This window comes from Tenrec ecaudatus, chromosome 18, assembly GCF_050624435.1.
Source record: "Tenrec ecaudatus isolate mTenEca1 chromosome 18, mTenEca1.hap1, whole genome shotgun sequence".
Classification (NCBI taxonomy): domain Eukaryota; kingdom Metazoa; phylum Chordata; class Mammalia; order Afrosoricida; family Tenrecidae; genus Tenrec; species Tenrec ecaudatus.
This window is the reverse complement of record NC_134547.1, coordinates 10940610-10961415: the sequence shown is the minus strand read 5'-3', so window position 1 is coordinate 10961415 and position 20806 is coordinate 10940610. Positions and strand designations below refer to the sequence as shown.

The 20806-nt window shown below is 55.2% G+C and overlaps 1 protein-coding gene and 1 pseudogene across 4 annotated transcripts; one reads left to right on the top strand and one right to left on the bottom strand.

Annotated features, from left to right (window-relative positions):
- Positions 1-784: 784 nt before the first annotated feature.
- On the bottom strand, positions 785-16404 carry MEIS3 (Meis homeobox 3). Of its 4 annotated transcripts, none has more exons than XM_075536301.1 (13): positions 15942-16404; positions 13312-13481; positions 12820-12979; positions 12655-12705; positions 10379-10429; positions 10032-10181; positions 7938-8049; positions 7591-7739; positions 5391-5467; positions 5166-5224; positions 4983-5066; positions 4345-4413; positions 785-1227 (listed from the first exon to the last, which is right to left on the bottom strand). In XM_075536301.1, exons 1-12 carry the CDS (start codon positions 15951-15953, stop codon positions 4364-4366), a joined length of 1125 nt encoding a protein of 374 aa, XP_075392416.1. In that variant the 5' UTR covers positions 15954-16404; the 3' UTR covers positions 785-1227; positions 4345-4363. The 4 variants fall into 4 exon arrangements, with proteins under 4 accessions (XP_075392416.1, XP_075392418.1, XP_075392417.1 ...); XM_075536303.1 differs by having other exon boundaries at positions 10032-10130; XM_075536302.1 differs by lacking the exon at positions 12655-12705.
- A 2697-nt stretch (positions 16405-19101) lies between these two features.
- LOC142431365 (beta-enolase pseudogene) lies at positions 19102-20554 on the top strand (annotated as a pseudogene).
- The last annotated feature ends 252 nt before the right edge of the window (positions 20555-20806 follow it).

Here is a 20806-nt window from a genome sequence, read left to right as displayed (position 1 = left end):
GGAGCACACTCCCTTTGCCTCTGTCACCCCAGACCGTTAAGCATTGAATTGTACCCCCTATCCCCCCAAAAAGGATTATGTCCAAGTCCTCACCCAAGACCTTGAGCATGACCTTGCCTGGAAGTTGGGTCTTTGGCGATATTATCCATTCGCATACAGTCCAGGGGACTTTTTAAAGTAGGCAGCTGGACCTTTCTTTCTTCCTACTCTGCCTCTGTCTGCAAGCTCTGCTAAGACCTCTTCAGCATCCCGGTAACACACAGCCTCCCCGGACAGATGGGTGCTGGCTGTGCAGGAGGTAGGTTGGCCAGGGATTAGGGGCCATTGGCCAGGAATGGAACCTGGGCTTCCCAGATGGAAGATGAGAACTCCATGGAGTATGGCGGGTCCTCCTCCCACCTGAACGGAGTCCTTATACAAGAGAAGAGACACAGATGCCAAGGGGAGCTGGGTATCTGCTGACGGAGGTTGATGCATCCACAAGCCAAGGGCACCACAAGGTTAACAGGAATCTCCAGAACCTTCTTCTCAGAGCCTCCAAAGGAGCCGACGTGGTTGACTCCCTGATTGGGAATAACGTACCAAACTCAGGAACCACGAGCTAAAGGTGCCATTGTGGTTTTGCATCAGACTTGTTACGCAGCAGTAGCTAACTGAGACACGGAGTTCCTGGGTGGGGCCAGGGAAAAGAACTCTCCCTGATCATTCTCATTAAATGATTTGTCCGCTTCCGATTGGTTGATGAGAAGGTAACGTCCGGAGAGAGACAAGGGGCTCTGATGGGTGGCTTTTTGTTTTTAAGACTTTATCATTAAAAAAAAAAAATGTTGAAGACATTAGAGAAGGGGGTGGGGAGAGAGAATGGGGAGTGGGTGGGAAGGTGAAGGGAATCTCCCCAAATTGTCGGATCCTGGCCCTCCTCCCTTGACAGCCCAGCCCACCCGAGTCCCTTCTCTGTCCTGGAGATGGGACTTCTGGTCGCCATCTTTTGAAGCCCCAGGTCCAGGCCGGCAGAGGGGAGGACAGAGGTGAGGCTCACAGCCTGGAGGCCATGTCTTTGTCCTTGAGAGGCCCTTGAGGGAACACTGGGGGGGCCCTGTGTCCCAGCAGGGGCCCCAGGGAGGTAGGCGTTGAGTGGGGGAGGAGCTTTCAGAGGCGGGGGTCCTGAAGCCAGAGGACCAGGTGGGAACTGAGGCCGGGTGCAGATCACAGTCTGGAGGCTGGGGTCTGTGGAGAGGGGAGGAGAGGCTGAGTCAGAAGGGGAGGAGGTCCACCTCACAGCAGCCCCCTGGGAGCAGTCTCTACTGGCTCCAAAGTCAGAGAGATGGAGACAGAGAGTGACTGAGAGAAGAGACAGGGATTCTCAGAGAACCACAGGGGCAGAGAGAAGGTTAGAGAGAGCCACAATGTGGGGGGGGAGGGGAGAGAAAGACGGAGAGGGAATGGGACCCACAGAGAGAGTGAGAGAGACAGAGACAAAGAGAGAATCATAGAAACAGAGAGAGAGCCACTAAGGGAAAGAGAGTGAGACAGGAAGAGAGAAGAGACGGCACAGAGCCAGAGTCATAGAGACAGAGAGAGACTAAGGAAGAGACAGACAGAGACGACAGACGGAAGGGAGGGGATGGACAGAGAGAAGGAGAGAAACAAAGGCACAGAGACAGGGAGAGCAGGCTCACAGAGATCAAGGTAGAGACAGAGAGAGACAGAGTCACAGCCCTAACAGGCAAATGTTCTGTTTCCATGTGCTTCATTGTAGGGGGTCCTGCGGCGCTGTGGGTGACACACTGCTCTACTAACCTCCAAGAATGGCAGTTCGAACCCACCAGCCGTCGCGAGGGAGAAAGAAGAGACTGTCTGCTCCCTGAAAAGATCTCCAGTCTCGAAACGCCAACGAGGGTCACGCACTGTGAGTCAGAATCGACTCGACGGCGCTGGGTTATTTACGCCGTTGCTGCTACATGCTGCTATATGGATCCGGGTCCGCAGCAGCTCTACAGAACAGAGTTGGGCTGACCCCACAGGGGGTTCCCGGCTGTGATTTTTATGGGGCCTGGCGACCAGGTCTTCTGTGGAGCAGCTGCTGGGTTAGAACCACCAAACTTTAGGTAGGCAGCTGGGTGCTTCACCATGGTGCCCCCTGGGGGTCCTTACCACGAGAATGTGAGGAATGGTGGTGTAGAGAAAGATGGCTGTCTCCAGAGACAGACACAGAGAGGAGAGATGACGAGAGAAAGAGACAGAGGGGGAGGGAGAGAAAGGAAAGGAGAATGGGGGTTGGGGAAGTCACCTGAGAAGTCCCCACTACCTTGTAACTCCCCACTCCAGCGGCCAGCTGGCACCTAGACCAGGCTGGTCACAGCGATCGGTCACTGTGGACATGAGTGTTCCAGGTGCCCACCAAGCTTCTTCCCAGGGCAGACACCGATCACCTCCCACCACCAGTAAGCGCTGGCCCAGGGATCCACTCTCCTCTCTCTCACCCAGTCTGTCCAGGGATAGCCCAAGACCTCCCAACTCATCTGTGTGTGGTGGGTGTGTCTCAGAGTCCCGTGATTCCTAGGTACTCTGCACCTTTGCACATGCTGGTCCCTCTATTGGATACCCTGCCCCTGCCTCCATCCTTCCACTCTCCTCGCCTCAGTTACAACGCCCTCTCCTCCAGGAAGCCTTCCCTGAACCCACCAGTCCAGTCTGCCTCAGATGCCCCCTCCTGCCGGAAGCCCTCCCTGACTGCTGAGTTAGACATTCCCCTCTGGGGTGCCCCAAATCCATCCCGCCCACTCTTGGGTCATCACTGTCCAGGAGTGAGTCTGCCATCTCCACTAGACTGTGTGCTCTGTGAGGGCAGATGTAGGCTGTCATGGTCAACGCCGGATCCTAGGTTCCATCCAGCACAGGGATAAGACTCAGAGACCATGTGTTGAATGAATGAATGAATGAGTGAATGAATGAATGAAGACATGGTAAAACAAAGGTATTAGGGAGCCACGGGTTTTCAAAAAGCCCCAAATGATACTGTGTCAAGGTGTGATCTGTGCTTTAGAAAGTCTAGCCTGACTCAGTGCTGTTCCTTCTGTTTTTATCATCTGCAAAATGGGATGGAGGGATGGAGGGATGGATGGATGAAGAGATGGATGGATAGATAAATGGATGGGTGAGTGGATGTATGTATGCAAATAGCACCGGTCTTTCTCTCTTATGTTGTGGTGGAGACCACATGGATGCTCTTAAAAAGTGGGGCCACAAAGTCTAGGCTAAAGAAAAGTCTCAAGACCTAGGAGAGTAGAAGAATGTACCCCAATACCTTCTCCCCCAGTTCTGCCTGACAGACTCCTATTCACCCACCAGTACCCCTATCAGAGGCCACTTCTTCTAAGATATCTTCTCTTGGTGCCCATGGTTGGCCCCTCCTCTGGGTAAACTATGTCTTATTGTTTCAGTAGCCCCACCAGTTTCCAGTAACTCTTTCCACACAAGACTAGAAGCTTCTTCAGAGTAGGACCTCCCTGATGCATGTCTGATCCTGGGATGGAGTGAGGGTTGAGCTCATGCTTGGAGAATGGATGAATGGTTGGAGGCTGTGTGGGTAGACAGGAGGATGATGCACTGATTATTGATGGACATATGGGTGGGAAGATGGATGGAGAAATGGATATGTAGTGGGTGGATGAATTAGTGTAGAGGTAGGGGCATGGGTGGGTAGATGTATGCTTGTACATAGGTGGGTGACGGATAGATGGATAAATATCTGGGTGAGTGTGTGAATGGATGGGTCAATAAACAGATAAATTGATAGATGGATGAAGGGATGGATGGATAAATGGATGGGTAGATTGATGGATAGGTGAGTGTACAGATAATGAATGGATGAATAGATAATGAATGGATGGGTAGACTGATGGATGGGTGGGTGGGTAGGTAATGGATGAAAGGGTGGGTAGACTGATGGATAGATGAATAAATGGATGGACATATGGATGGGTAAATTGATGGATAGATGGGTAGATAATGGATGGATGATAGACTGATTGATGAGTAAATGGACGAATAGTTGGATGGGTAGATTGATGGATAGATGGGTGGATAGATAATGGATGGATGGGTAGACTGGTAGATGAATAAATGGATGGATAGTTGGATGGGTAGATTGACAGATAGATAGGTGGATAAATAGATGGATGGAGGATAGATAATGGATTATGGATAGATGGATGAATCCCCAAATCTTCCCCAAGATGGATCCACTACTGGCATGTGGAGATCTTACAGATTTGAGAGTTGCCTAGCCCCCACGCCCTTCCCCACCCCCACCCCACCCTGCCCCAGACCTTAGACACTCACACATTTCCTGAATCCACCTCTATAGATAATGCCACTCTCCTTCTAAGTTCAAACTCATTCCCATCGATCCTGGAAAACAAAGGTATTTCCATCCACAAAAGGGGTAGTGGGTCTTCCCCAGACACCCTCTTTGGCCCCTATGTCCCTCCCACCATCCCCACCCTCTCATCTCTTCCTTCAAGGAGACACCTTTCAAAGGGGCTGTCTTTTGTTTTCAGTTACCAGGGGAGGGACCCCTCGACACAATGCGATGAAACAGTGCCCGCCCCTGTGCCGTCCCCACTGGTCAGTGGTGGTTTGGCTGCTGTGAGTCTGTCTTGGTCTGGAAGCTCTGCAGACCCCTGCCCATGGTCACAGCAGCTCTCAGACCTCGCTCACAGACAGTGGTGGCTCCTTATGGGGGCACTGGCTGAGATCCAACTTGAATCTCCCATGTGGGAGGCGGAGAGTTCTCCCACTGAGCCCCCACTGCCCCTAGTGGTCTTTGAAGGAAGAGAGGGGACTTTGAACCTGGTTCTGCCTACCCCTTATGCATACGAGGATCCTGCATTATTCATGAACTTCATCCCAGGAAAGGGGGTTGGGGTGGGAATCTTGGTTTAGAGGTAGGACCTGGCAAGTCAGGGGCGGGGCCTTACCTGGTGGCCTGCCGGTCACATGTGACTGAGTCTCCGTGTAGCCCCCCACGGACTGGTTTTCTGGACTGAAGGCTGCACCCTGACCTGCGGAGGGGGTTCAGGGGTACAGACTGAGCCCCAAGATGCCCAAGTCCTGTCTCTAATCCTCCCTGGGCAGCCTGCCTCCCCAGCTTCTCCCTGTACCTGTGCGATTGGATTGATCGATCATCGGCTGTACAATTCGTCTCCGGGCATTAATGAACCTGAGTGGGGGTCGTGGATACGGAGGGCGGGTGTGTAAGGGGGAAGTGGGGCCCGGGCAGAGGCGGACCGAGAGACAGACAAAGCGAGCTGGGGACTTAAGACAGGGTCCTCCAGGGAGCCGGGCCGCCTTCAGCACCGCGGACAGCGCCCCGCGCGGCCACTCACCAGTTGTTGACCTGCAGGATGGTGAGTCCCGTGTCTTGCGCCAACTGTTTCTTTTGCTCCTCCGAGGGGTACGGGTGCTAGGGTGACCGGTATTAGTCACCCGGCCTGCTCGCCCGCCGCCGGGTCCCCCAGGTGCGCCGGGCCGGGAAGCCAACGAGGCGGAGCACCTGGGTCTCTCCGGGGACCCGGCGGAGAGGAAGCTTCTCCAGCGCCGGCCAATTACGCCCTTGGCGCCCCGCCTCCCCAGCAATTAGAAGATAATGGTGGACCGGGGCGGGGAGCTTTCTGGGGAGGGGGCTGCCCACCCACCGGCGAGAGAAGAGAAGCCCTGGCTACCCCCATCAGGGTCCCTAGGGAGTCTCTGCTTCCTCTCTCTGATGCTTCCCACCCCCTTCCTCTGGCTCCAACCCCGACCCTCTCCTTGTGAGTCTGTCTGAGTCCATCCCTGTTTATTTCTCTGACTTAATTTCTCCCTGTCTGTATCTCATTTGCTCTCCTTCCGACCCTGACTCACTCTCTCTCTCTCTCTTTCTCTCTCTTTGGGTCTCTTGTGCCTTTATCTCTGTCTCTCTCCCTGCACTTCTCTGTCTCCATTATCTCTCTGTCTCCTCTCCCTACATCTATCCCTGTCTCTTTTCCTTATCTCTGTCCCTGTATTTCTGGGCCTCTCTCCCTACCTCTCTGTCTGTCTTTCACAGCCCCCTTTCCTCTGTCCCGGTGGATGGGTCTGTGGGTCTCTGTATCTCTCTGTGTCTCTTTCCCTCTATCTCTCCGTCGCTCTCAGACTCTGGTGGCATAGCCCTGGGATGCACTGGGCTGACAGCTGCAAGCTCAGCACCAGCCACTCCGTGGGAGAGAGACGGGCGTGCGACTTCAGGAACCCACAGGAGCAGTGCTGCCCTGTCCCTCAGTTGCAGTGAGTCGGCATCGGCTGGAAGGCAATGGCTTGGCTTTGTTCTCTCGGTCTCTCTCACTCTCTCAGTGCCTCTCGCCTGTGTCTCTCTGTCTTTCTCCCTCAGCTCTGTCTCTGTGTGTGTCTCTGCCTTGCTCCCCTTGATCTCTCTGTCTCTGTGTGCCTGTCTCTCTCCACGCATCTCTGCGCTTCTTTCTTGCCTTGCTCGGACGGAGTCCTGTCCGCATCTCTACTTGTCAGCCTCTCCAAGACAGTGCGGGGCAGCGGCTAAGGCCACACCGTGGTGTTTAACCCACTTCTGGCTGTGTGACTTTGAGCACCCCTCACCCCCAACCTCTCTGTGCTTTAGTCTCCCCACAAGCAAAAAGGAGACACTCAACCCATCCCTCACAGAGTGTGGTTAGATGGGTGGGTGGGTAGACTGTCGAGAGAAACGAGTGAGCTAAATAACCCTAAGTAGCTGAGAATGGCCTTAGGAGATCCAGTAACTAGTCTCTCTTTTCCTGGAGAAGCTGAGGAAGGAAAGGTCCAGGACTGGACGAGGAACTGCCTCGCTGCTTCCATGGACAAGGGCTTCCTTTGCCGTGAGACCAGAAGCGATGGATGGTGCCCAGTCACCATGACTGAATATTTTTATCAACGGTTCTATACATGCATCCTGATCAAAAGGGAGGAGCATACAGGACAGACTTCCACGTCCGCATGGAATCCAGACTTCCTGGATTCATGGAGGCGAAAAGAAACTATGGCCCTGAGCTCATCTTTCAATCTTAAACCCAAAACCATCCCCATGAAGTCTTCTTGGTGTCAAAACTCCTCAATAGCTTGTTTCAATTAGGAAAGTACATCTGCTTTCGCCGTCTTTGTGAGGTCAACTTGGCTTTGGCAACTTGAAAGACTAGATGAGGAGCCTGGGGGCGGTGAGTCTGTGTGGGTCATGGTGACATGATTTGGAAAAGGACACGGAGGAAGGGAGCCACGACTTGAACGCCACCCTGGTGTCAGCGAATTGCACGTGTAGACAAGTGTGGGCTGGTGTGTTAGCTTGTGCCACTTACATCTCCACCGAAAATTAAAATAAAGTAACAAAAATGCTATAGATGCTGCAAGCAGGCCCTGACACACGGCAAGCACTCCGGGATCTGTTCTCCTCAGTGCTCACTGCTTGAAGAGTCTCCCTCAATCGCCTCCCCACCTCTGATTCCTCACGGGGCTCAGCTTCCGTGTGGCCACCCGTCACCATCTCCCTGTGCCCAGCCAACCCTCCGAGGGCTACGGGGCTCTCACCGAGAGATGCTGGAACAACCAGGCTCTCATGATGTTGGTGGCCACCTTGGGGAAGATCCCCCTCTTCTTGTTCCTCCGCCGTTCCTGATCCAGGTCCTCATCTTCTCCACCAGAGCTGGGGGAGGCCACGCTTGTGTCCAGCCCATCTCCTGAGAGGGGACAGGCATGCTGTGTGTGTGTGTGTGTGGACAGTGAGGGGGCAGTGTGGACCCTAGAAGCCCAGAACTCTCCACCGTGACACCCCTTCACACCCCAGCATTCCTTACCCCCTCCAGAAGCCCTACTTCCAAGCTCACTTCAGTCCTGATTGACTCCTACATTTGTCCTCCGACTCTCAGGCTTCTCACCTTGGTCGCTGGAGTTGTCTCCACTCTGGGAGGCCAGGCCTCCACTGGATGGACCCGGGGTCCCCAGATGTACAGATCCACTGTCCTCGTGGTCTCGGATCCATGTATTGTTCTGGAAAACAGGAGTTGGAAGTTGGTGCCGAGACTCGGAGCACAATTTATCACGCGTGGTTATGACCACGAGCTCTGAAACTGGGATGACGCCTGGGTGTGAAGGCTGTCCTCCTTCCTGGATGGTGACCTTGGCTACGTGACTTGACCTCTGTGCGTCTCTGTTTCCTGAACTGGAAAATGGAGGGTGGCAATGCTCTCGGTGAGGATTAAATGAGTTAATTTATGGAAAACCAAACGGGGTTGATTTCAGCTCATGGTTTCAGAGCAGACTGGCTCTACGGTTCCCTACAGTTCATCTTTGGGAATTAAACCACCAGGCCTTTCTTCTGAGGCACTGCTGAGGGGATTCAAACCACCAACCCTTAGTTATTGCCAAACACTTAACTGAGGGTGTTACCCAGGGACTCCAAGTGGCATAAAGAAACAGAAACATAAAATTCACTGCCATTGAGTCCACTCTGACTCATAGCAACCCTGTGGGCAGAGTAGAACTGGCCCCTGTGGATTTCTGAGGCTGTAAATCTCTACGGGAGCAGAAGAAAGCCTGATGTTTGTCCTGCAGAGTGGCTGGTGGGATCGAACCACTGACTGTGTGGTTAGCAACCCAACACGTAACCCACGGCAGCACCAGGGCCCCCGGAAGACACATGGCATCACGCAAGACAGCCCAGATCACCTTATCTGCAAGCCTAGGGGCTGGATGTGTTTCGGCATCTTTGGAATTTGCAGACAGTTCATCAGCGCGTCTACTGTGCATTTCCTAATGCCTCGAGCAGGGTCTGGGGCTATGACCTCTCGTCATCAGACCCATTTAACATTTCTGCCGCCAAATGGATGGATATTTAACTAAGTGGAATAAATAAAAGCTATTAATAGCCTCACATTAGTTCAGGTCAGGTTTGGTTCCAAATGAATTTACACTAAACTTAAAGGAGAAGGGGGGAAAAAAATCACTCCATGTGCAGAAGCTGTGGAATCTCCAAAGTGCAGGGAAGAGAATCTTGGTTCAGGGACGGGGTGGTGGTTTCTCTAAACTCTACCACACTCTTTGGGAACCCAACAGCACGTGGGGTTCACTCTGTGCCCCTGCTCCGTGTCCCAGGCTGGCCTGGCCATAATGGCGAAACAGACAACCTGTGACCATCGCGTAGATTCCCTTTCATGGCGGCCCCACGTGTTACAGAGTGGAACTGCTCTGTGGGGATTTCCTGGCTGCTATCTTTATGGAAGCTGACGGCCAGGCCTTTCTTCCACAGTGCCGCCGGGTGGGTTTGAACCACCCACTTTTAGGTTAGTGATTGAATGCTAGGCAACTGCATCCCTGGGAGACCTATGACTCACCCACATGGTGATAATTAGAACTTCCTTGTCATCTGGCTCTAAGGTTTGAGTCTATCATTAGGAGACACCAGCAAAACAGGGTGTGGGTGAGGCTAACTTATTTGTCCCTGTGACTGCCATAGGTTGACTGTGGGGAGGTCTCAGCTCTCGACAAACTGCCCTTTCTTTTCCAACATCCATTGTGTCCAGCACATTGGTACATAGGTTGCCATCATCATTTCCAAAACATATTCTTTCTGCTTGAGCTCTTGGTATCAGCTCCTCTTTTATCTCCCCTCCCTCCCCTACCCTCCCACCCTCGTGACCCCTCGATAAATTATAAGTTATTATTATGTTCATATCTTACACTGTCCCCTGTCTCCCTCACCCACACTTCTACTGTCCGTCCCATCTATTAGTGTACCTGTGTGTGTGTGTGAGTGTGAGTGTGCACCAGCACATGGCACTCTAGACCCTTCCCTGTGTCACTGTCGCAGAGTTGAGGTGTGAATGATGTGTGCATTTGTGTGCCCTGTGGGCAGGCCGTCTAATCATGCCCGTGTCTGAGGCCGTGTGCTTTGGTGCATGTGTGCAACTTAGTGCTATACCCAGCGATGTCTGATCACGGCTCTGATGGAAGGAGAGCATCTTGTGGCCCACCTGGTCTTGGAGGCTGGGGCAGGAAGACAAGCAGTCCTCAAGGTCCTCCCTGCAGCCACCATCCCGATCCTCGATGACCAGGTCGATGGGCATCTTTCCCTTGAGGCAGGTGATGTAGCGGTGACAGAAGTTGTCGCACAGGTCATGGACCTGGGGGGGCACCGGGGTACTTGGGGGGCCACCCGGGGGCCAGGGCTGGGGTGTACACGGACGAGGGTGGTATTCTGCTCCAACTCCAGTGGGGAGAGAGCCCGGAGGAGGGGTGGAGAGTATGAGAGAGAGAGAGAGAGAGAGGCAGGGGACCGGGAGACAAGGTGAGTGTGTGAGGAGAAGAGTGAAGCGCTCACCTTCTCCAACTCCAGCAGATGGAACCGGAGTACCTGAATGGCCTGGATCATCTGGAAAGGGCAACAAAATCGAGGCGGAGGTGCGGAGAAAGAGAGAGCGAACACCAGCAGCCAGACAGGAAAACAGAAAGACCGAGGCAGAAGGACCAAAGAGGTAGACAAAGCACAAGGGACAGAGACAGAGCAAAGGGGAAGAGAGAGTTAGGAGACAACGCCACAGGGGCGGAGAGGGGAAGGGAGAACGAGCGATAGAGACCAGAATTAAGAAAAAGAGAGAGGATGAGATCGAGAGGCAGAGAAAAAGCAAAGAGGCCAGAAAAAGAGTCATCACAAGAGTGAGCCACGGAGGCAGCTCCCTCTACGCCCCACTGTTTGCCCTTTGGGGCCTCCCTGCCCTCCCCTTGCAAACGACGCTTCCCAGAGTCCTTTGCCAGTAGGCTTGGCCAATAGGAAGTCTTGGTGGGAGTTTGGGAGCCCAGCAAGGGGAGAAACCAGGTATTTCTTCTTCCCTTCCCCTCCCCTCCCCTCCCCACCGGTCTCTCGTTCTCTGGGGGGTAAGCAGAGGTTTCCTGACATGTTGATGCTCAGGTTGCCTCTGCTTCCCGTTGACTTCTCGACACCCCCACACCTCGACAGCTTGGCTGCTTGTTTTCTTACGGGTTCTGTTCTGACAGATAGAACGTTGTTGTTGTTGTTAGTTGCCGTGGAGTTGTTACGTTAAAAATTTTTTTTTTAATTTTTTGGAGTTGTTTTCATCTCCCAGTGACTTTATCTACGAAGGAACTTCAAAACCATTCATGGGGGGGGGCGGCTAAAAATCCATGGACTCTTCATTCCATTCCCCCACCCTGCTTTCTTGCGTTGGTTTTGAAGTCCCCTTGGGCAACAGAAGGAGACACGGCCAAGCCCTGCCTCATCTCCACAGTGTCCGCCACGTTTGAGCCCGTGGACGATGTAACAGCTCGGGCTCATGGAGTTCTGATCTGTGCCCGGCAGTGTACTGAATGCTGGCCTTGCACCGGCTCCGTAACTCCTCTGGGTCATCCTCCAGCAGGAAATGACAGATACAACACCCCATACCGTCACCGCGGACGGCAACCTTCAGTGTGATTTGCAAGGGAGTGGAAACCACAACCCTCAGACCTGGACCGAGAAACCACATCCACGATTCACGTGGTCAAGGATCCTGCCTTGCTCAGGCACCCCACTCCGTGGAAGTAGTGATCAAGAAATCCAACCATGCATTGCACTTGGGCAAAGCCGCCGGCGCATGACCTCTTTCAGAGGTTGAAGACTGAGAAGGTCACTTTGAAGACTAAGGTGTGTCTGACGGCAGCCCTTGGCGTTTTCAGTTGCCCGTAGGCACGTGGAGTTGGACCTTGAATACAGGAGACCCACGGAGGAGAATCGGTGCATTTGAATTTCGGTGCTGGCAAAGAATACCGGCAGGGTCTCGGACTGCCAATAGAACAAGCGGGTCTGTCTGGGAAGAAGCACGCTCAGAACGCTCCTTGGCATCGAGGGCGGCAAGACTTCGTCTCTAGGACGCTGGGCATGTTACCAGGGAGACCAGTCCCTGATGAAGGACGTCATGCGTGGGAAAGTGGAGGGGCAGCAAAAAAGAGCCAGGCCCTTGGACGAGGTGGATTGGCACCGTGGCTGCATGGACGGACTCAAACAAGAACAACTGGGGAGACGGTGCCGGGCCGGGCGGCGTTTCTCTCTATCGCTCGCCTGGTCGCTATGGGTTAGAGCTGACTCAGCGGCAGCTAACAACAACAAGATTTTGCGGGTGAGGAAAGAGGTGGGGCGACAGGTCCTGATTCACAGAGGTAGGAAGTGGCAGGACTGGGAAGCCAACTCAGACCGCCCCGGGATTCACATTCTCACGCTCTAGGCCCGAGGCCTTGCAAGTGGGTGGGTATAATCACCGCCGAGAGTTGGGCCAGGAGTCCTTCAGTGACCCCCTGGGTAGGGTACACAGTTCACCCACTCAGGCCCTACCCAGGACGTGGGTGGTTCGGCCTTCACTCAGCGTCTCACAAGAAAGGCCTGGTGGGATCTCTTTTCCAGAGCTTATAGCCCTGAGAGCCCAGTGGAGCCCAGGTCCACTCTGACACACAAGAGGTCACCAGGAGTCAGGGCAGGCTGGAGGGCTACTGAGACGCTGCAGAAGGGAGACCAGGTGGCCTCCTCCTTCACCCAGGCCGGGGGGCTATGGAGGGTGGGACAAGGGACCCGTGGAGGAGGGGCCCTGGGGAGGGCCCGGCTCTCACCAGATTGTCCAGCTCAGGGTTGGAGGAGAAGAGAGGCCTCTCGGAGCGGACCTGGGAGGGGGAGAAAGAGGCCAGGAGGGCGAGTCCAGGCTCCCGCCCCTCCTACCTGGCTCTCCTGAGGGGAGGAAGGGGGAAGGGAGGGAGGGGGGTGAAGGGGTGGCCCACCTGCTTGGCAAAGGCAGCGATGTCCTCGTTGAAAGAGTCCGATGAGCAGACGTCCCCGCCAGGCAGTGTGCCCAGCCCAACCCCGGCTCCATCTCGGGGTGAGCACGTGGCCAATTCACACTTCTCAAAGACCAGGGCCAGGAGTGGGAAGAGGGGGTGTCTGTGGAGGTCAGGAAAGAGAGAGTTTGTAGGGGAAGGGGCCGCATGTGGCAGAGGACTTGGAGAAGGGACAAGAAGAGGTAGAGAGACATGGAAAGATGGAGCTAAAGTGAGGCAGGGAGAGATGGAGACGTAGCAAAGTAGTGCTGTGGAGGTAGAGGCACGGAGACGGACATCGAGAGGCAGAGACAAAAGCAGAGAGAGACAGAGACACGGATGGGCAGAGACAAGGTGAGGGAGAAGGGGATGATAAAGGCAGGCACACAGAGAGACACGGGGAAAAGCCAGAGGCACCTCCCCCGAGCCCCCCCTGGGACCCTTGTCCCCACTTACCCATAAATTTCATCTTTCTCCTTCTTCAGCCCGTCACTGTCCAAGCGTGGGGCTGGGGGCTGAGGAGGACGGTGGGCACTGTAGGGCCCCGGGGCTCTTGTGGCCTCTGTGAAGCCAGCCAAGGCTGCAGGGCCGTCCACGATGCTGGGGTAGTGGGGCAGCTCATTGTACTGGCACCGGGTGGGTGGGGGGAGGTGGGCAGAGGGAGAGAACCCAAGAGTTAGCAGCTACTGAGATACCTCCTTACCACCTGCCCCCGGAAGCCTTCTTCCCTGCCTATGAAGTGTCTGAGCCCCCACCTCCTTACCACCACCACCTCAGATCTTCCCTGGTCCCCTGGGGCTGTGACAAATGTCTCATCAGGGGTCTCAGCTGTGTGGCCAGCTGAGGAGGACCCGGAGGAGAGAGACAGCAGAGGTCTCAGATCTGAGAGGGGGCCGGGAACCAGGGTGCTGTCTGGTGGTGGGCATCTTGCAACTCCTCCCAGAGGGAGGAGGGGGAGAGGAGAGATTCCTAGAGAGGCATGGAGGAGGGGTGGGAGATGTGGGAAGACAGGCACCCAGAGACAGGGATGGGGGAGATAGAGGGGAAGGTGTAAGGAGACAGAGGGGAAAACAGAGGAAAGAGGCAGAGACATGGGAGGGAGGAGACAAAGAGAGACAGAGACATTGAAGAGGGGGAGACAGCGAGACACAAAAAGATTCTCGCCCCAGGGCACTGCTCTGTGCACACACAGAGGTTTGTTTGCACACTCTTCTTGCAACTTCATTGCATCAAACATGCACCCCTGAGTGCCCTAACTGCTTCGGTTGCACCCCACACACGTGTGTGCACCACAGACACAGAGCCACAGTCCATAGACCCCAACCTACATGCACATTCCCATGAGTGAGTCACTCCCAAACACCCCACCTACACATGCATACGCTGCAGGCCACACCCCTTGACCCCCCTCCCGTGCCATATACAGACTTGAGTGCTAGCTGTCCCCACAAACCACCTGAGACACCCTGACACACATCACACACACACGCACACACATATACACGCAGGCTCAGGAATACTGAACGAATGTGACATTCAGTACACAAGTGAAGGAATGAGACATTCAGCACACGTGTGAATGAATGACTGAGACACTTAGCACAAGAGTGGCTAGAAGGATGGGTTACGTAAACAAATGACTGAGAATCTACTGCAGGAATGAATCAGTGATTTGGGACACTTAGTATATAAATGAGTGAGACTTTCCACAAGAATGAGTGAATGAGACTTTTAACACAGCAAGAATGACGAAGACATTTGGCACATGAATGAATGAGACTTTAATACATGAATGAATAAGACCTTTTGAATGAATGAATGGGACATTGAGTGCATGAATGCATGAAAGACATCTTGTGCGTGAGTGAGTGAACGAGTGAAGGAGACTTTCAACTCAAGAATGAATGACTCAACAAGACATGGAGCACATGAATGAATGAATGAATGAGACACTGAGCACACCAGTGAATGAGCCCTGAGGGAAGGAATGGGACATATAACCCAAGTACGAAAATGAAGCAACAAAAATGAGTGAGTGAACAAGGCGTGTAACACAGAGCCCAGCACAAATCAATAAACACGAAGAATAGAATTAGCCCATGTAACTGCACAGATGCATCGCAGAACCAAACTCAGGTAAAAGGTCAGGCCCAAAGAGAAACTGGTTGAGAGAGAGCATCTGACGTGTGTGTGTGTGTGTGTGTGTGTGTGTGTGTGTGTGTGTGGGATGGGGGGGGAATGAGGGGCGCTGGGCTGGGAGGACAGTCACACCACCCAGGACAAGACGCTTTCTTTGAGTACTAAGGGAGGGACAGCCACTCAGAGGCACAGGGGTCTGGGAGGGAGGGGACCAGAGTGCCAGGACCATTAGGGGGGGGGGGGGCGCGCCAGCAGGCTACTAGCTTGTCATGTCTGTCTGTCTTCTCTTCCCTCCATTCCTCTTCTCCCAACTTCTCCTGAGCCCTGAAGTTGAAGCCGCCTCCCTGCCCAGACCTGCTCCCCGGCGGTTCACTGCGCACACCCCACTGCGGGGGGGGGTAGCCTCACAACTGGGGGGCTGTGCCCGCCCCAGATGGGCCCTCGACCCCCTTTCTGTCTCTTTATACCTCCTCCGACTCACCCCCAAGACCCAGCCGGTCCAGCTGTCTCCATCCCCGGCCCAGAGGTGGGCTCAGAACAAAAGTAGACCAGGGAGGATGGAGAGGGCAGAGAGGGGAGGGGGCTGGGGTGAGCGATAAAAGGCCTGAGATGGGGCGGGGGGCGGGGCGGGGAGCGCAGAGGGACAGAGAGAGACAGAAAGGACAAGGGGTTAAGGCGGGGTGGGGGTTATGGAGCAGCGGGGGGGGGTCAAGAGCAGGGGAGGGGGGACAGAGGGCAGAGAGGCTGAGACCCCGGGGCAGAAACAGGGCAAAGGGTGGAGGGGAGAGAGAGGGGAGGCCTAGGGTCAGGGAGTTGGGGGCTGAGAGGTATCGAGGGCGACAGGCAGAGAAGATAGGGGTTCTGAGTGCTGAGTGGGCCCCGGGAGGGACAGGGGCGGGGGACGGCCGCGCGGGCAGGCTGGACACAGCTGCCGCCCTCGGACCTACCCTCCCGGCCATGGGCCGTGGCCGTCGCAGCTCCTAGGTCCTCGCGCCGCCGGGCCGGCCGCCAGGGGCTGGGCAGATGGGGGCGCGGGCCCCCCACCCTGCCGTCAGCGGCCAGCACCGGGCAGGGAGGGGGCGGTGAGCATGGACCCGCGAGTGTGCTCCTCCGCGGGGGGTCTCGGCCGGAGGCGCGTGGGGTCGCCCGAGGCCCCACCCCCACCTGGGGCCCCCCCCTCCCCGCCCCTCCCCCGGTCCCAGAGGATCTAGGCGACCGGGGACAGACAGACAGACAGATAGACAGGCGAGCGCTGGAGGCCAGCGAGGGACTGGGGGCGGCCCGGCAGGGGCCCAGGGCGGGGTGGGGGGGCGCCCCAGTCCGGCTGGAGGTCCGGCGTCAGGGGGCCGGGTGCTGGCGGCCCGGATCGCCTGCTCCCCTGCTCGGCTCGGCTGGCTCTGCGGTCACATCCGGAAGTTCCACATCAGAGATGCTTAACCCGCTGTCCGCCGGCGGCGCGGGCGGGGCGGGGGGCGGGGCCCGAGCAAGCCCCGCCCCGGCCCCGCCCCCAGGCCCCAAGGCTGTGGGGGTCGGCTTTGTGTCCGCGCGGGTGCTCCCCGCCCATCCCGGCCTCCTCCGCCGCCCGCCGCGCCCCCTCGCCCCGCTCGGCTGCCACAGGTCCCTGTCGCCCGCTGCCCTCTCTTGGCCTCTACCCACGTCCCCTGTCCTGGTTCCCTGTTCCTGCCCCTCACTGTGTCTGTCTGTCTGTCTCTCTCTGTGTCACTGCCCCTGCCTGCCTTTCTTTATCACTGCCCTGCTGCCCAGGGCTATTCCTGCCTGTCTGTCTCTGTCACTGGCCCTCGCTCTCCCTGTCTGTGGTCTGTGTCTCCTTCTCTCAGTGTCCTTGTCCCTACCTGGCAACATGTCTATCTATCTCTGTCCCGCACTGTCCCTGTCTGTTCATCTGTCTGTCTCTGGGTCACTGTCCCTGCCTGACCATCAACCTGTCTGTCTGTCTCTGCCCTTCACTGCTCCTGTCTCTCCCTGCCTCTCTCGCTCTGCCCTGGCCCCCATTCCCCCTCTCTTCTTGCCTCCACTGCCTTTCTGGTCTCTGCCCCCACCCTTCTCGGTCTTTCTCTGCCCTCCTGCCCTCCTTCCCAATCTGTCCCCCACTGTGCCCCTCTTATCAGTCTCACCCACCCATCTCAACATACACATACTCAGAGGGGGATTCCTCTCTCTCTCTCTCTCTCTCTCTCACACACACACACAATCAGTGGGGATCCTCTCTGCCTCTCATACACAGATTCAGGGGGGATTCTCCACTCTGTGTCTGTGTCTCACACACAGAATGAGAATAAGGGGGGATCCTCCCTGTGTTTGTCTTTCTGGCTCTCTCTACCTCTGTCTGTGCCCCTCAATCTTCTGTGTGTGTGTGTGTGTGTGTGTGTGTGTGTGTGTGTGCCCCTCACACACACAGAATCAGGGGGTATTTTCTCTCACTCACACACACACACACACACACAGAATCGGGAGGAGAGCAAGAGGCAGGAAGGACACAACCCCCCCCCCTTATTTCAGTTTCTCATCTGGCTCCTCTCCCAACCTCCCTGGGAGACAAGGAGACTCACGTGTCTGGTTTGCAGCCATCTGTGTGCCCGGGTGTCCCTGGCTGTGTGTCTGGTTGTCCAACTGTGCTCCAGGGGTGCCCAGGCATGCCTGTGTGTGGGTGTGTATGTGTGTATGTGTGTGTGTGGTAACTGTGTTGTTCTGTCTCTCAACATGATGAGTGTGTGTGTGTCTGCCTAGGGCATGGAGATGTTGTGTGTGTGTGTGCACGCGTGCGCGCGTGTCTGTCTGTCTTTAAACCTTTCACATCCTACCTTTTAGAAGATTCTTAGCCTGAAGGCCCGTTTGCTGTCTTCAGTATCGGAGTGCCCAGACTTGAGGGCAGAATTCTGTGCCTGGTATCCATATCAGCTGGCCTGGTAGCTTATGTGTCCGACCGCTAACAGGGTTTGAAGCCACCAGTCACTGGTATTACAGCCTCCTTCTGTCAAGGTGGACAGCCTTGGAAACCCTAGGCCAGGGGTCCTCAAACTTTTTAAACAGGGGCCAATTCACTGTCCCTCAGACCATTGGAGGGCTGGACTACAGTTTAAAAAAAAATTATGACCAAATTCCTATGCACACAGCACATATCTTATTTTGAAGTAAAAAAACAAAACGGGGCAAAAGCACCCGCTCGGCAGGCCAGATAAATATCCTCAGCAGCCCACGGGCTGTAGTTTGAGGACCCCTGCCCTATGGAGTCATTCAGCTCTGTCCAGTAGCATTACTCTGAGTCAGTCCCGACTCCAAAGCTACGGATTTGGGTTGAGTTGGTCAATGTACTAGTGTGTGTTGGGGGCACTACCTATCAGGCACTTTATCCCACCGTGGTGGCCTGGATGTCGCTCTGACCCTGGCAGCTATGTCGCCGGTGTTTCAAACTCTCAAAAGTCTGCACAACTGAAGCCGGCAGATAACCTCATGACGCGCGGAGGGAGCCTGAATTTGCAGAGGGTTTTCCACACAGAGGCCTCATTGGCTATGTCCTGGCTGGACTCCACCCCTACACTCTTAATCCTCAACCCAGACAAGCTTTCCAACTGCAGTCTTCACATGATGAAGTAAAAAGGGATTTGTAGGCATCAACAACTTTATTGAGCACCTACTAGGTGCCGGGCAGTGTTCCAGGGCTAGAAGAGCAGGGGATAAAAGACATCGTCTCAGGTGAGCACCTGGCTGTCACACAGGGGCGGAGAAGGAGGCTGAGAGAACAGTTGTGTGAAAATCTTAAATGTGTAAGCATAGAACAGTTCCTGGCCATGATAGGTACACGGAAGAGCAGAGCAGAGACGAGAAGACTAGTACAAGGCTCCATCAAGAAATCTCGCTCCCTGGCTTCCATCCCTGTATGGATTCATCCCAAACAGTGTGTGTTTCCACATGTCTCTGTGATCCCCCAAACCAAGGCTGCTACTTTGAGGGCTGGAGGTGCTCTGACCCAGACCCTGACATTGTCTATGACCTCCTATGGTCACGACAGCTAGACCTCGACGAGATAAGAAAGGAGAACGAGGTCACTCGTTCCTCTTTAACCTTTCAAGATGGAAGTATACTCCTGAGGAGGGTGAGACCCCCCTCCCCAATCTGCAGCCCCTTCCCTGCAACTCCTAAGAGTCATGGCCATGCAGAAAATCTTTGCCCGGGAAATCTTGGACTCCAGGGGCAACCCCACTGTTGAGGTGGACCTGTACACAGCCAAGGGCCGCTTCCGAGCAGCTGTGCCCAGCGGAGCTTCCACGGGGATCTACGAAGCGCTGGAACTGAGAGATGGAGACAAATCACGCTACCTGGGGAAAGGAGTCCTGAAAGCCATAGAACACATCAACAAGACATTAGGTCCTGCTCTGCTGGAAAAGAAACTAAGTGTTGTCGATCAAGAAAAAGTGGACAAATTTATGATTGAGCTGGATGGAACTGAGAATAAGTCCAAGTTTGGGGCCAATGCCATCCTGGGCGTGTCGCTGGCCGTGTGCAAAGCGGGAGCAGCCGAGAAGGGGGTTCCGCTCTACCGCCACATCGCAGACCTGGCTGGGAACCCAGATCTCGTTCTCCCAGTGCCTGCTTTCAATGTCATCAATGGGGGCTCCCACGCGGGAAACAAGCTGGCCATGCAGGAGTTCATGATCCTGCCCGTGGGAGCCAGCTCCTTCAAGGAAGCCATGCGCATTGGTGCGGAGGTCTACCATCACCTCAAGGGGGTCATCAAGTCCAAGTATGGGAAGGATGCCACCAATGTGGGTGACGAAGGCGGCTTTGCACCCAACATCCTGGAGAACGAGGCCCTGGAGCTGCTGAAGACGGCCATCCAGGCAGCTGGCTACCCAGACAAGGTCGTGATTGGCATGGATGTGGCAGCGTCGGAGTTCTATCGCAGTGGGAAATACGACCTGGACTTTAAGTCGCCCGATGACCCCTCAAGGCACATTACTGGGGAGAAGCTGGGGGAGCTGTACAAGAGCTTCATCAAGAACTATCCTGTTGTCTCCATCGAAGACCCCTTTGATTAGGATGACTGGGCCACCTGGACCTCCTTCCTCAAGGGAGTCGACATCCAGATTGTGGGAGATGACCTCACAGTCACCAACCCCAAGAGGATTGCCCAGGCTGTTGAGAAGAAGGCCTGTCTGTAACTGCCTGCTGCTGAAGGTCAACCAAATTGGCTCTGTGACGGAGTCCATTCAGGCTTGCAAACTAGCTCAGTCTAATGGCTAGGGGGTGATGGTGAGCCACCGCTCTGGGGAGACTGAGGACACATTCATCGCTGACCTGGTGGTGGGACTTTGCACTGGACAGATCAAGACTGGTGCCCCTTGCCGCTCAGAGCGCCTGGCCAAGTACAACCAGCTCATGAGGATCGAGGAGGCTCTTGGGGACAAGGCTGTCTTTGCTGGACACAAGTTCCGTAACCCGAAGGCCAAGTGAGAAGCTGGAGACCCAAGGCGCCACCCCCCCACCCCCACCCCAGGACAGACACAGGCCCTGGAGCCTTTCCCCTGAAATAAACACTGGTGCCAACAAAAAAAAAAGAAAAAGAAAAAAAAAGAACGAATCGATGCCTTTGAATTGTGGTGCTGGTGAAGACCATTCACGGCCCCACGGATCAACGCAAGGACAAACCGCAGCGTCTCAGAAGAAACGTGGCCAGAGTGGTCCTCAGAGGCAAGCATGGCGAGCCTCGTCTCACATGCTTCCGTCACGTTGTCGGGAGAGACTGACCGGCCCCTGGAGACGGGCGTCGTGTTAAGTAGGAGAGAGGGGCAGC

Coding starts and splice junctions, on each gene's coding strand:
- MEIS3 (XM_075536301.1), bottom strand. Junction 10,182..10,378: donor ATCTGCTGGAGTTGGAGAAG/GTGAGCGCTTCA, acceptor GTGCCCCCCCAG/GTCCATGACCTGTGCGACAA. Junction 4,414..4,982: donor TGTGACCGGCAGGCCACCAG/GTAAGGCCCCGC, acceptor TTTGTTTTCCAG/GATCGATGGGAATGAGTTTG.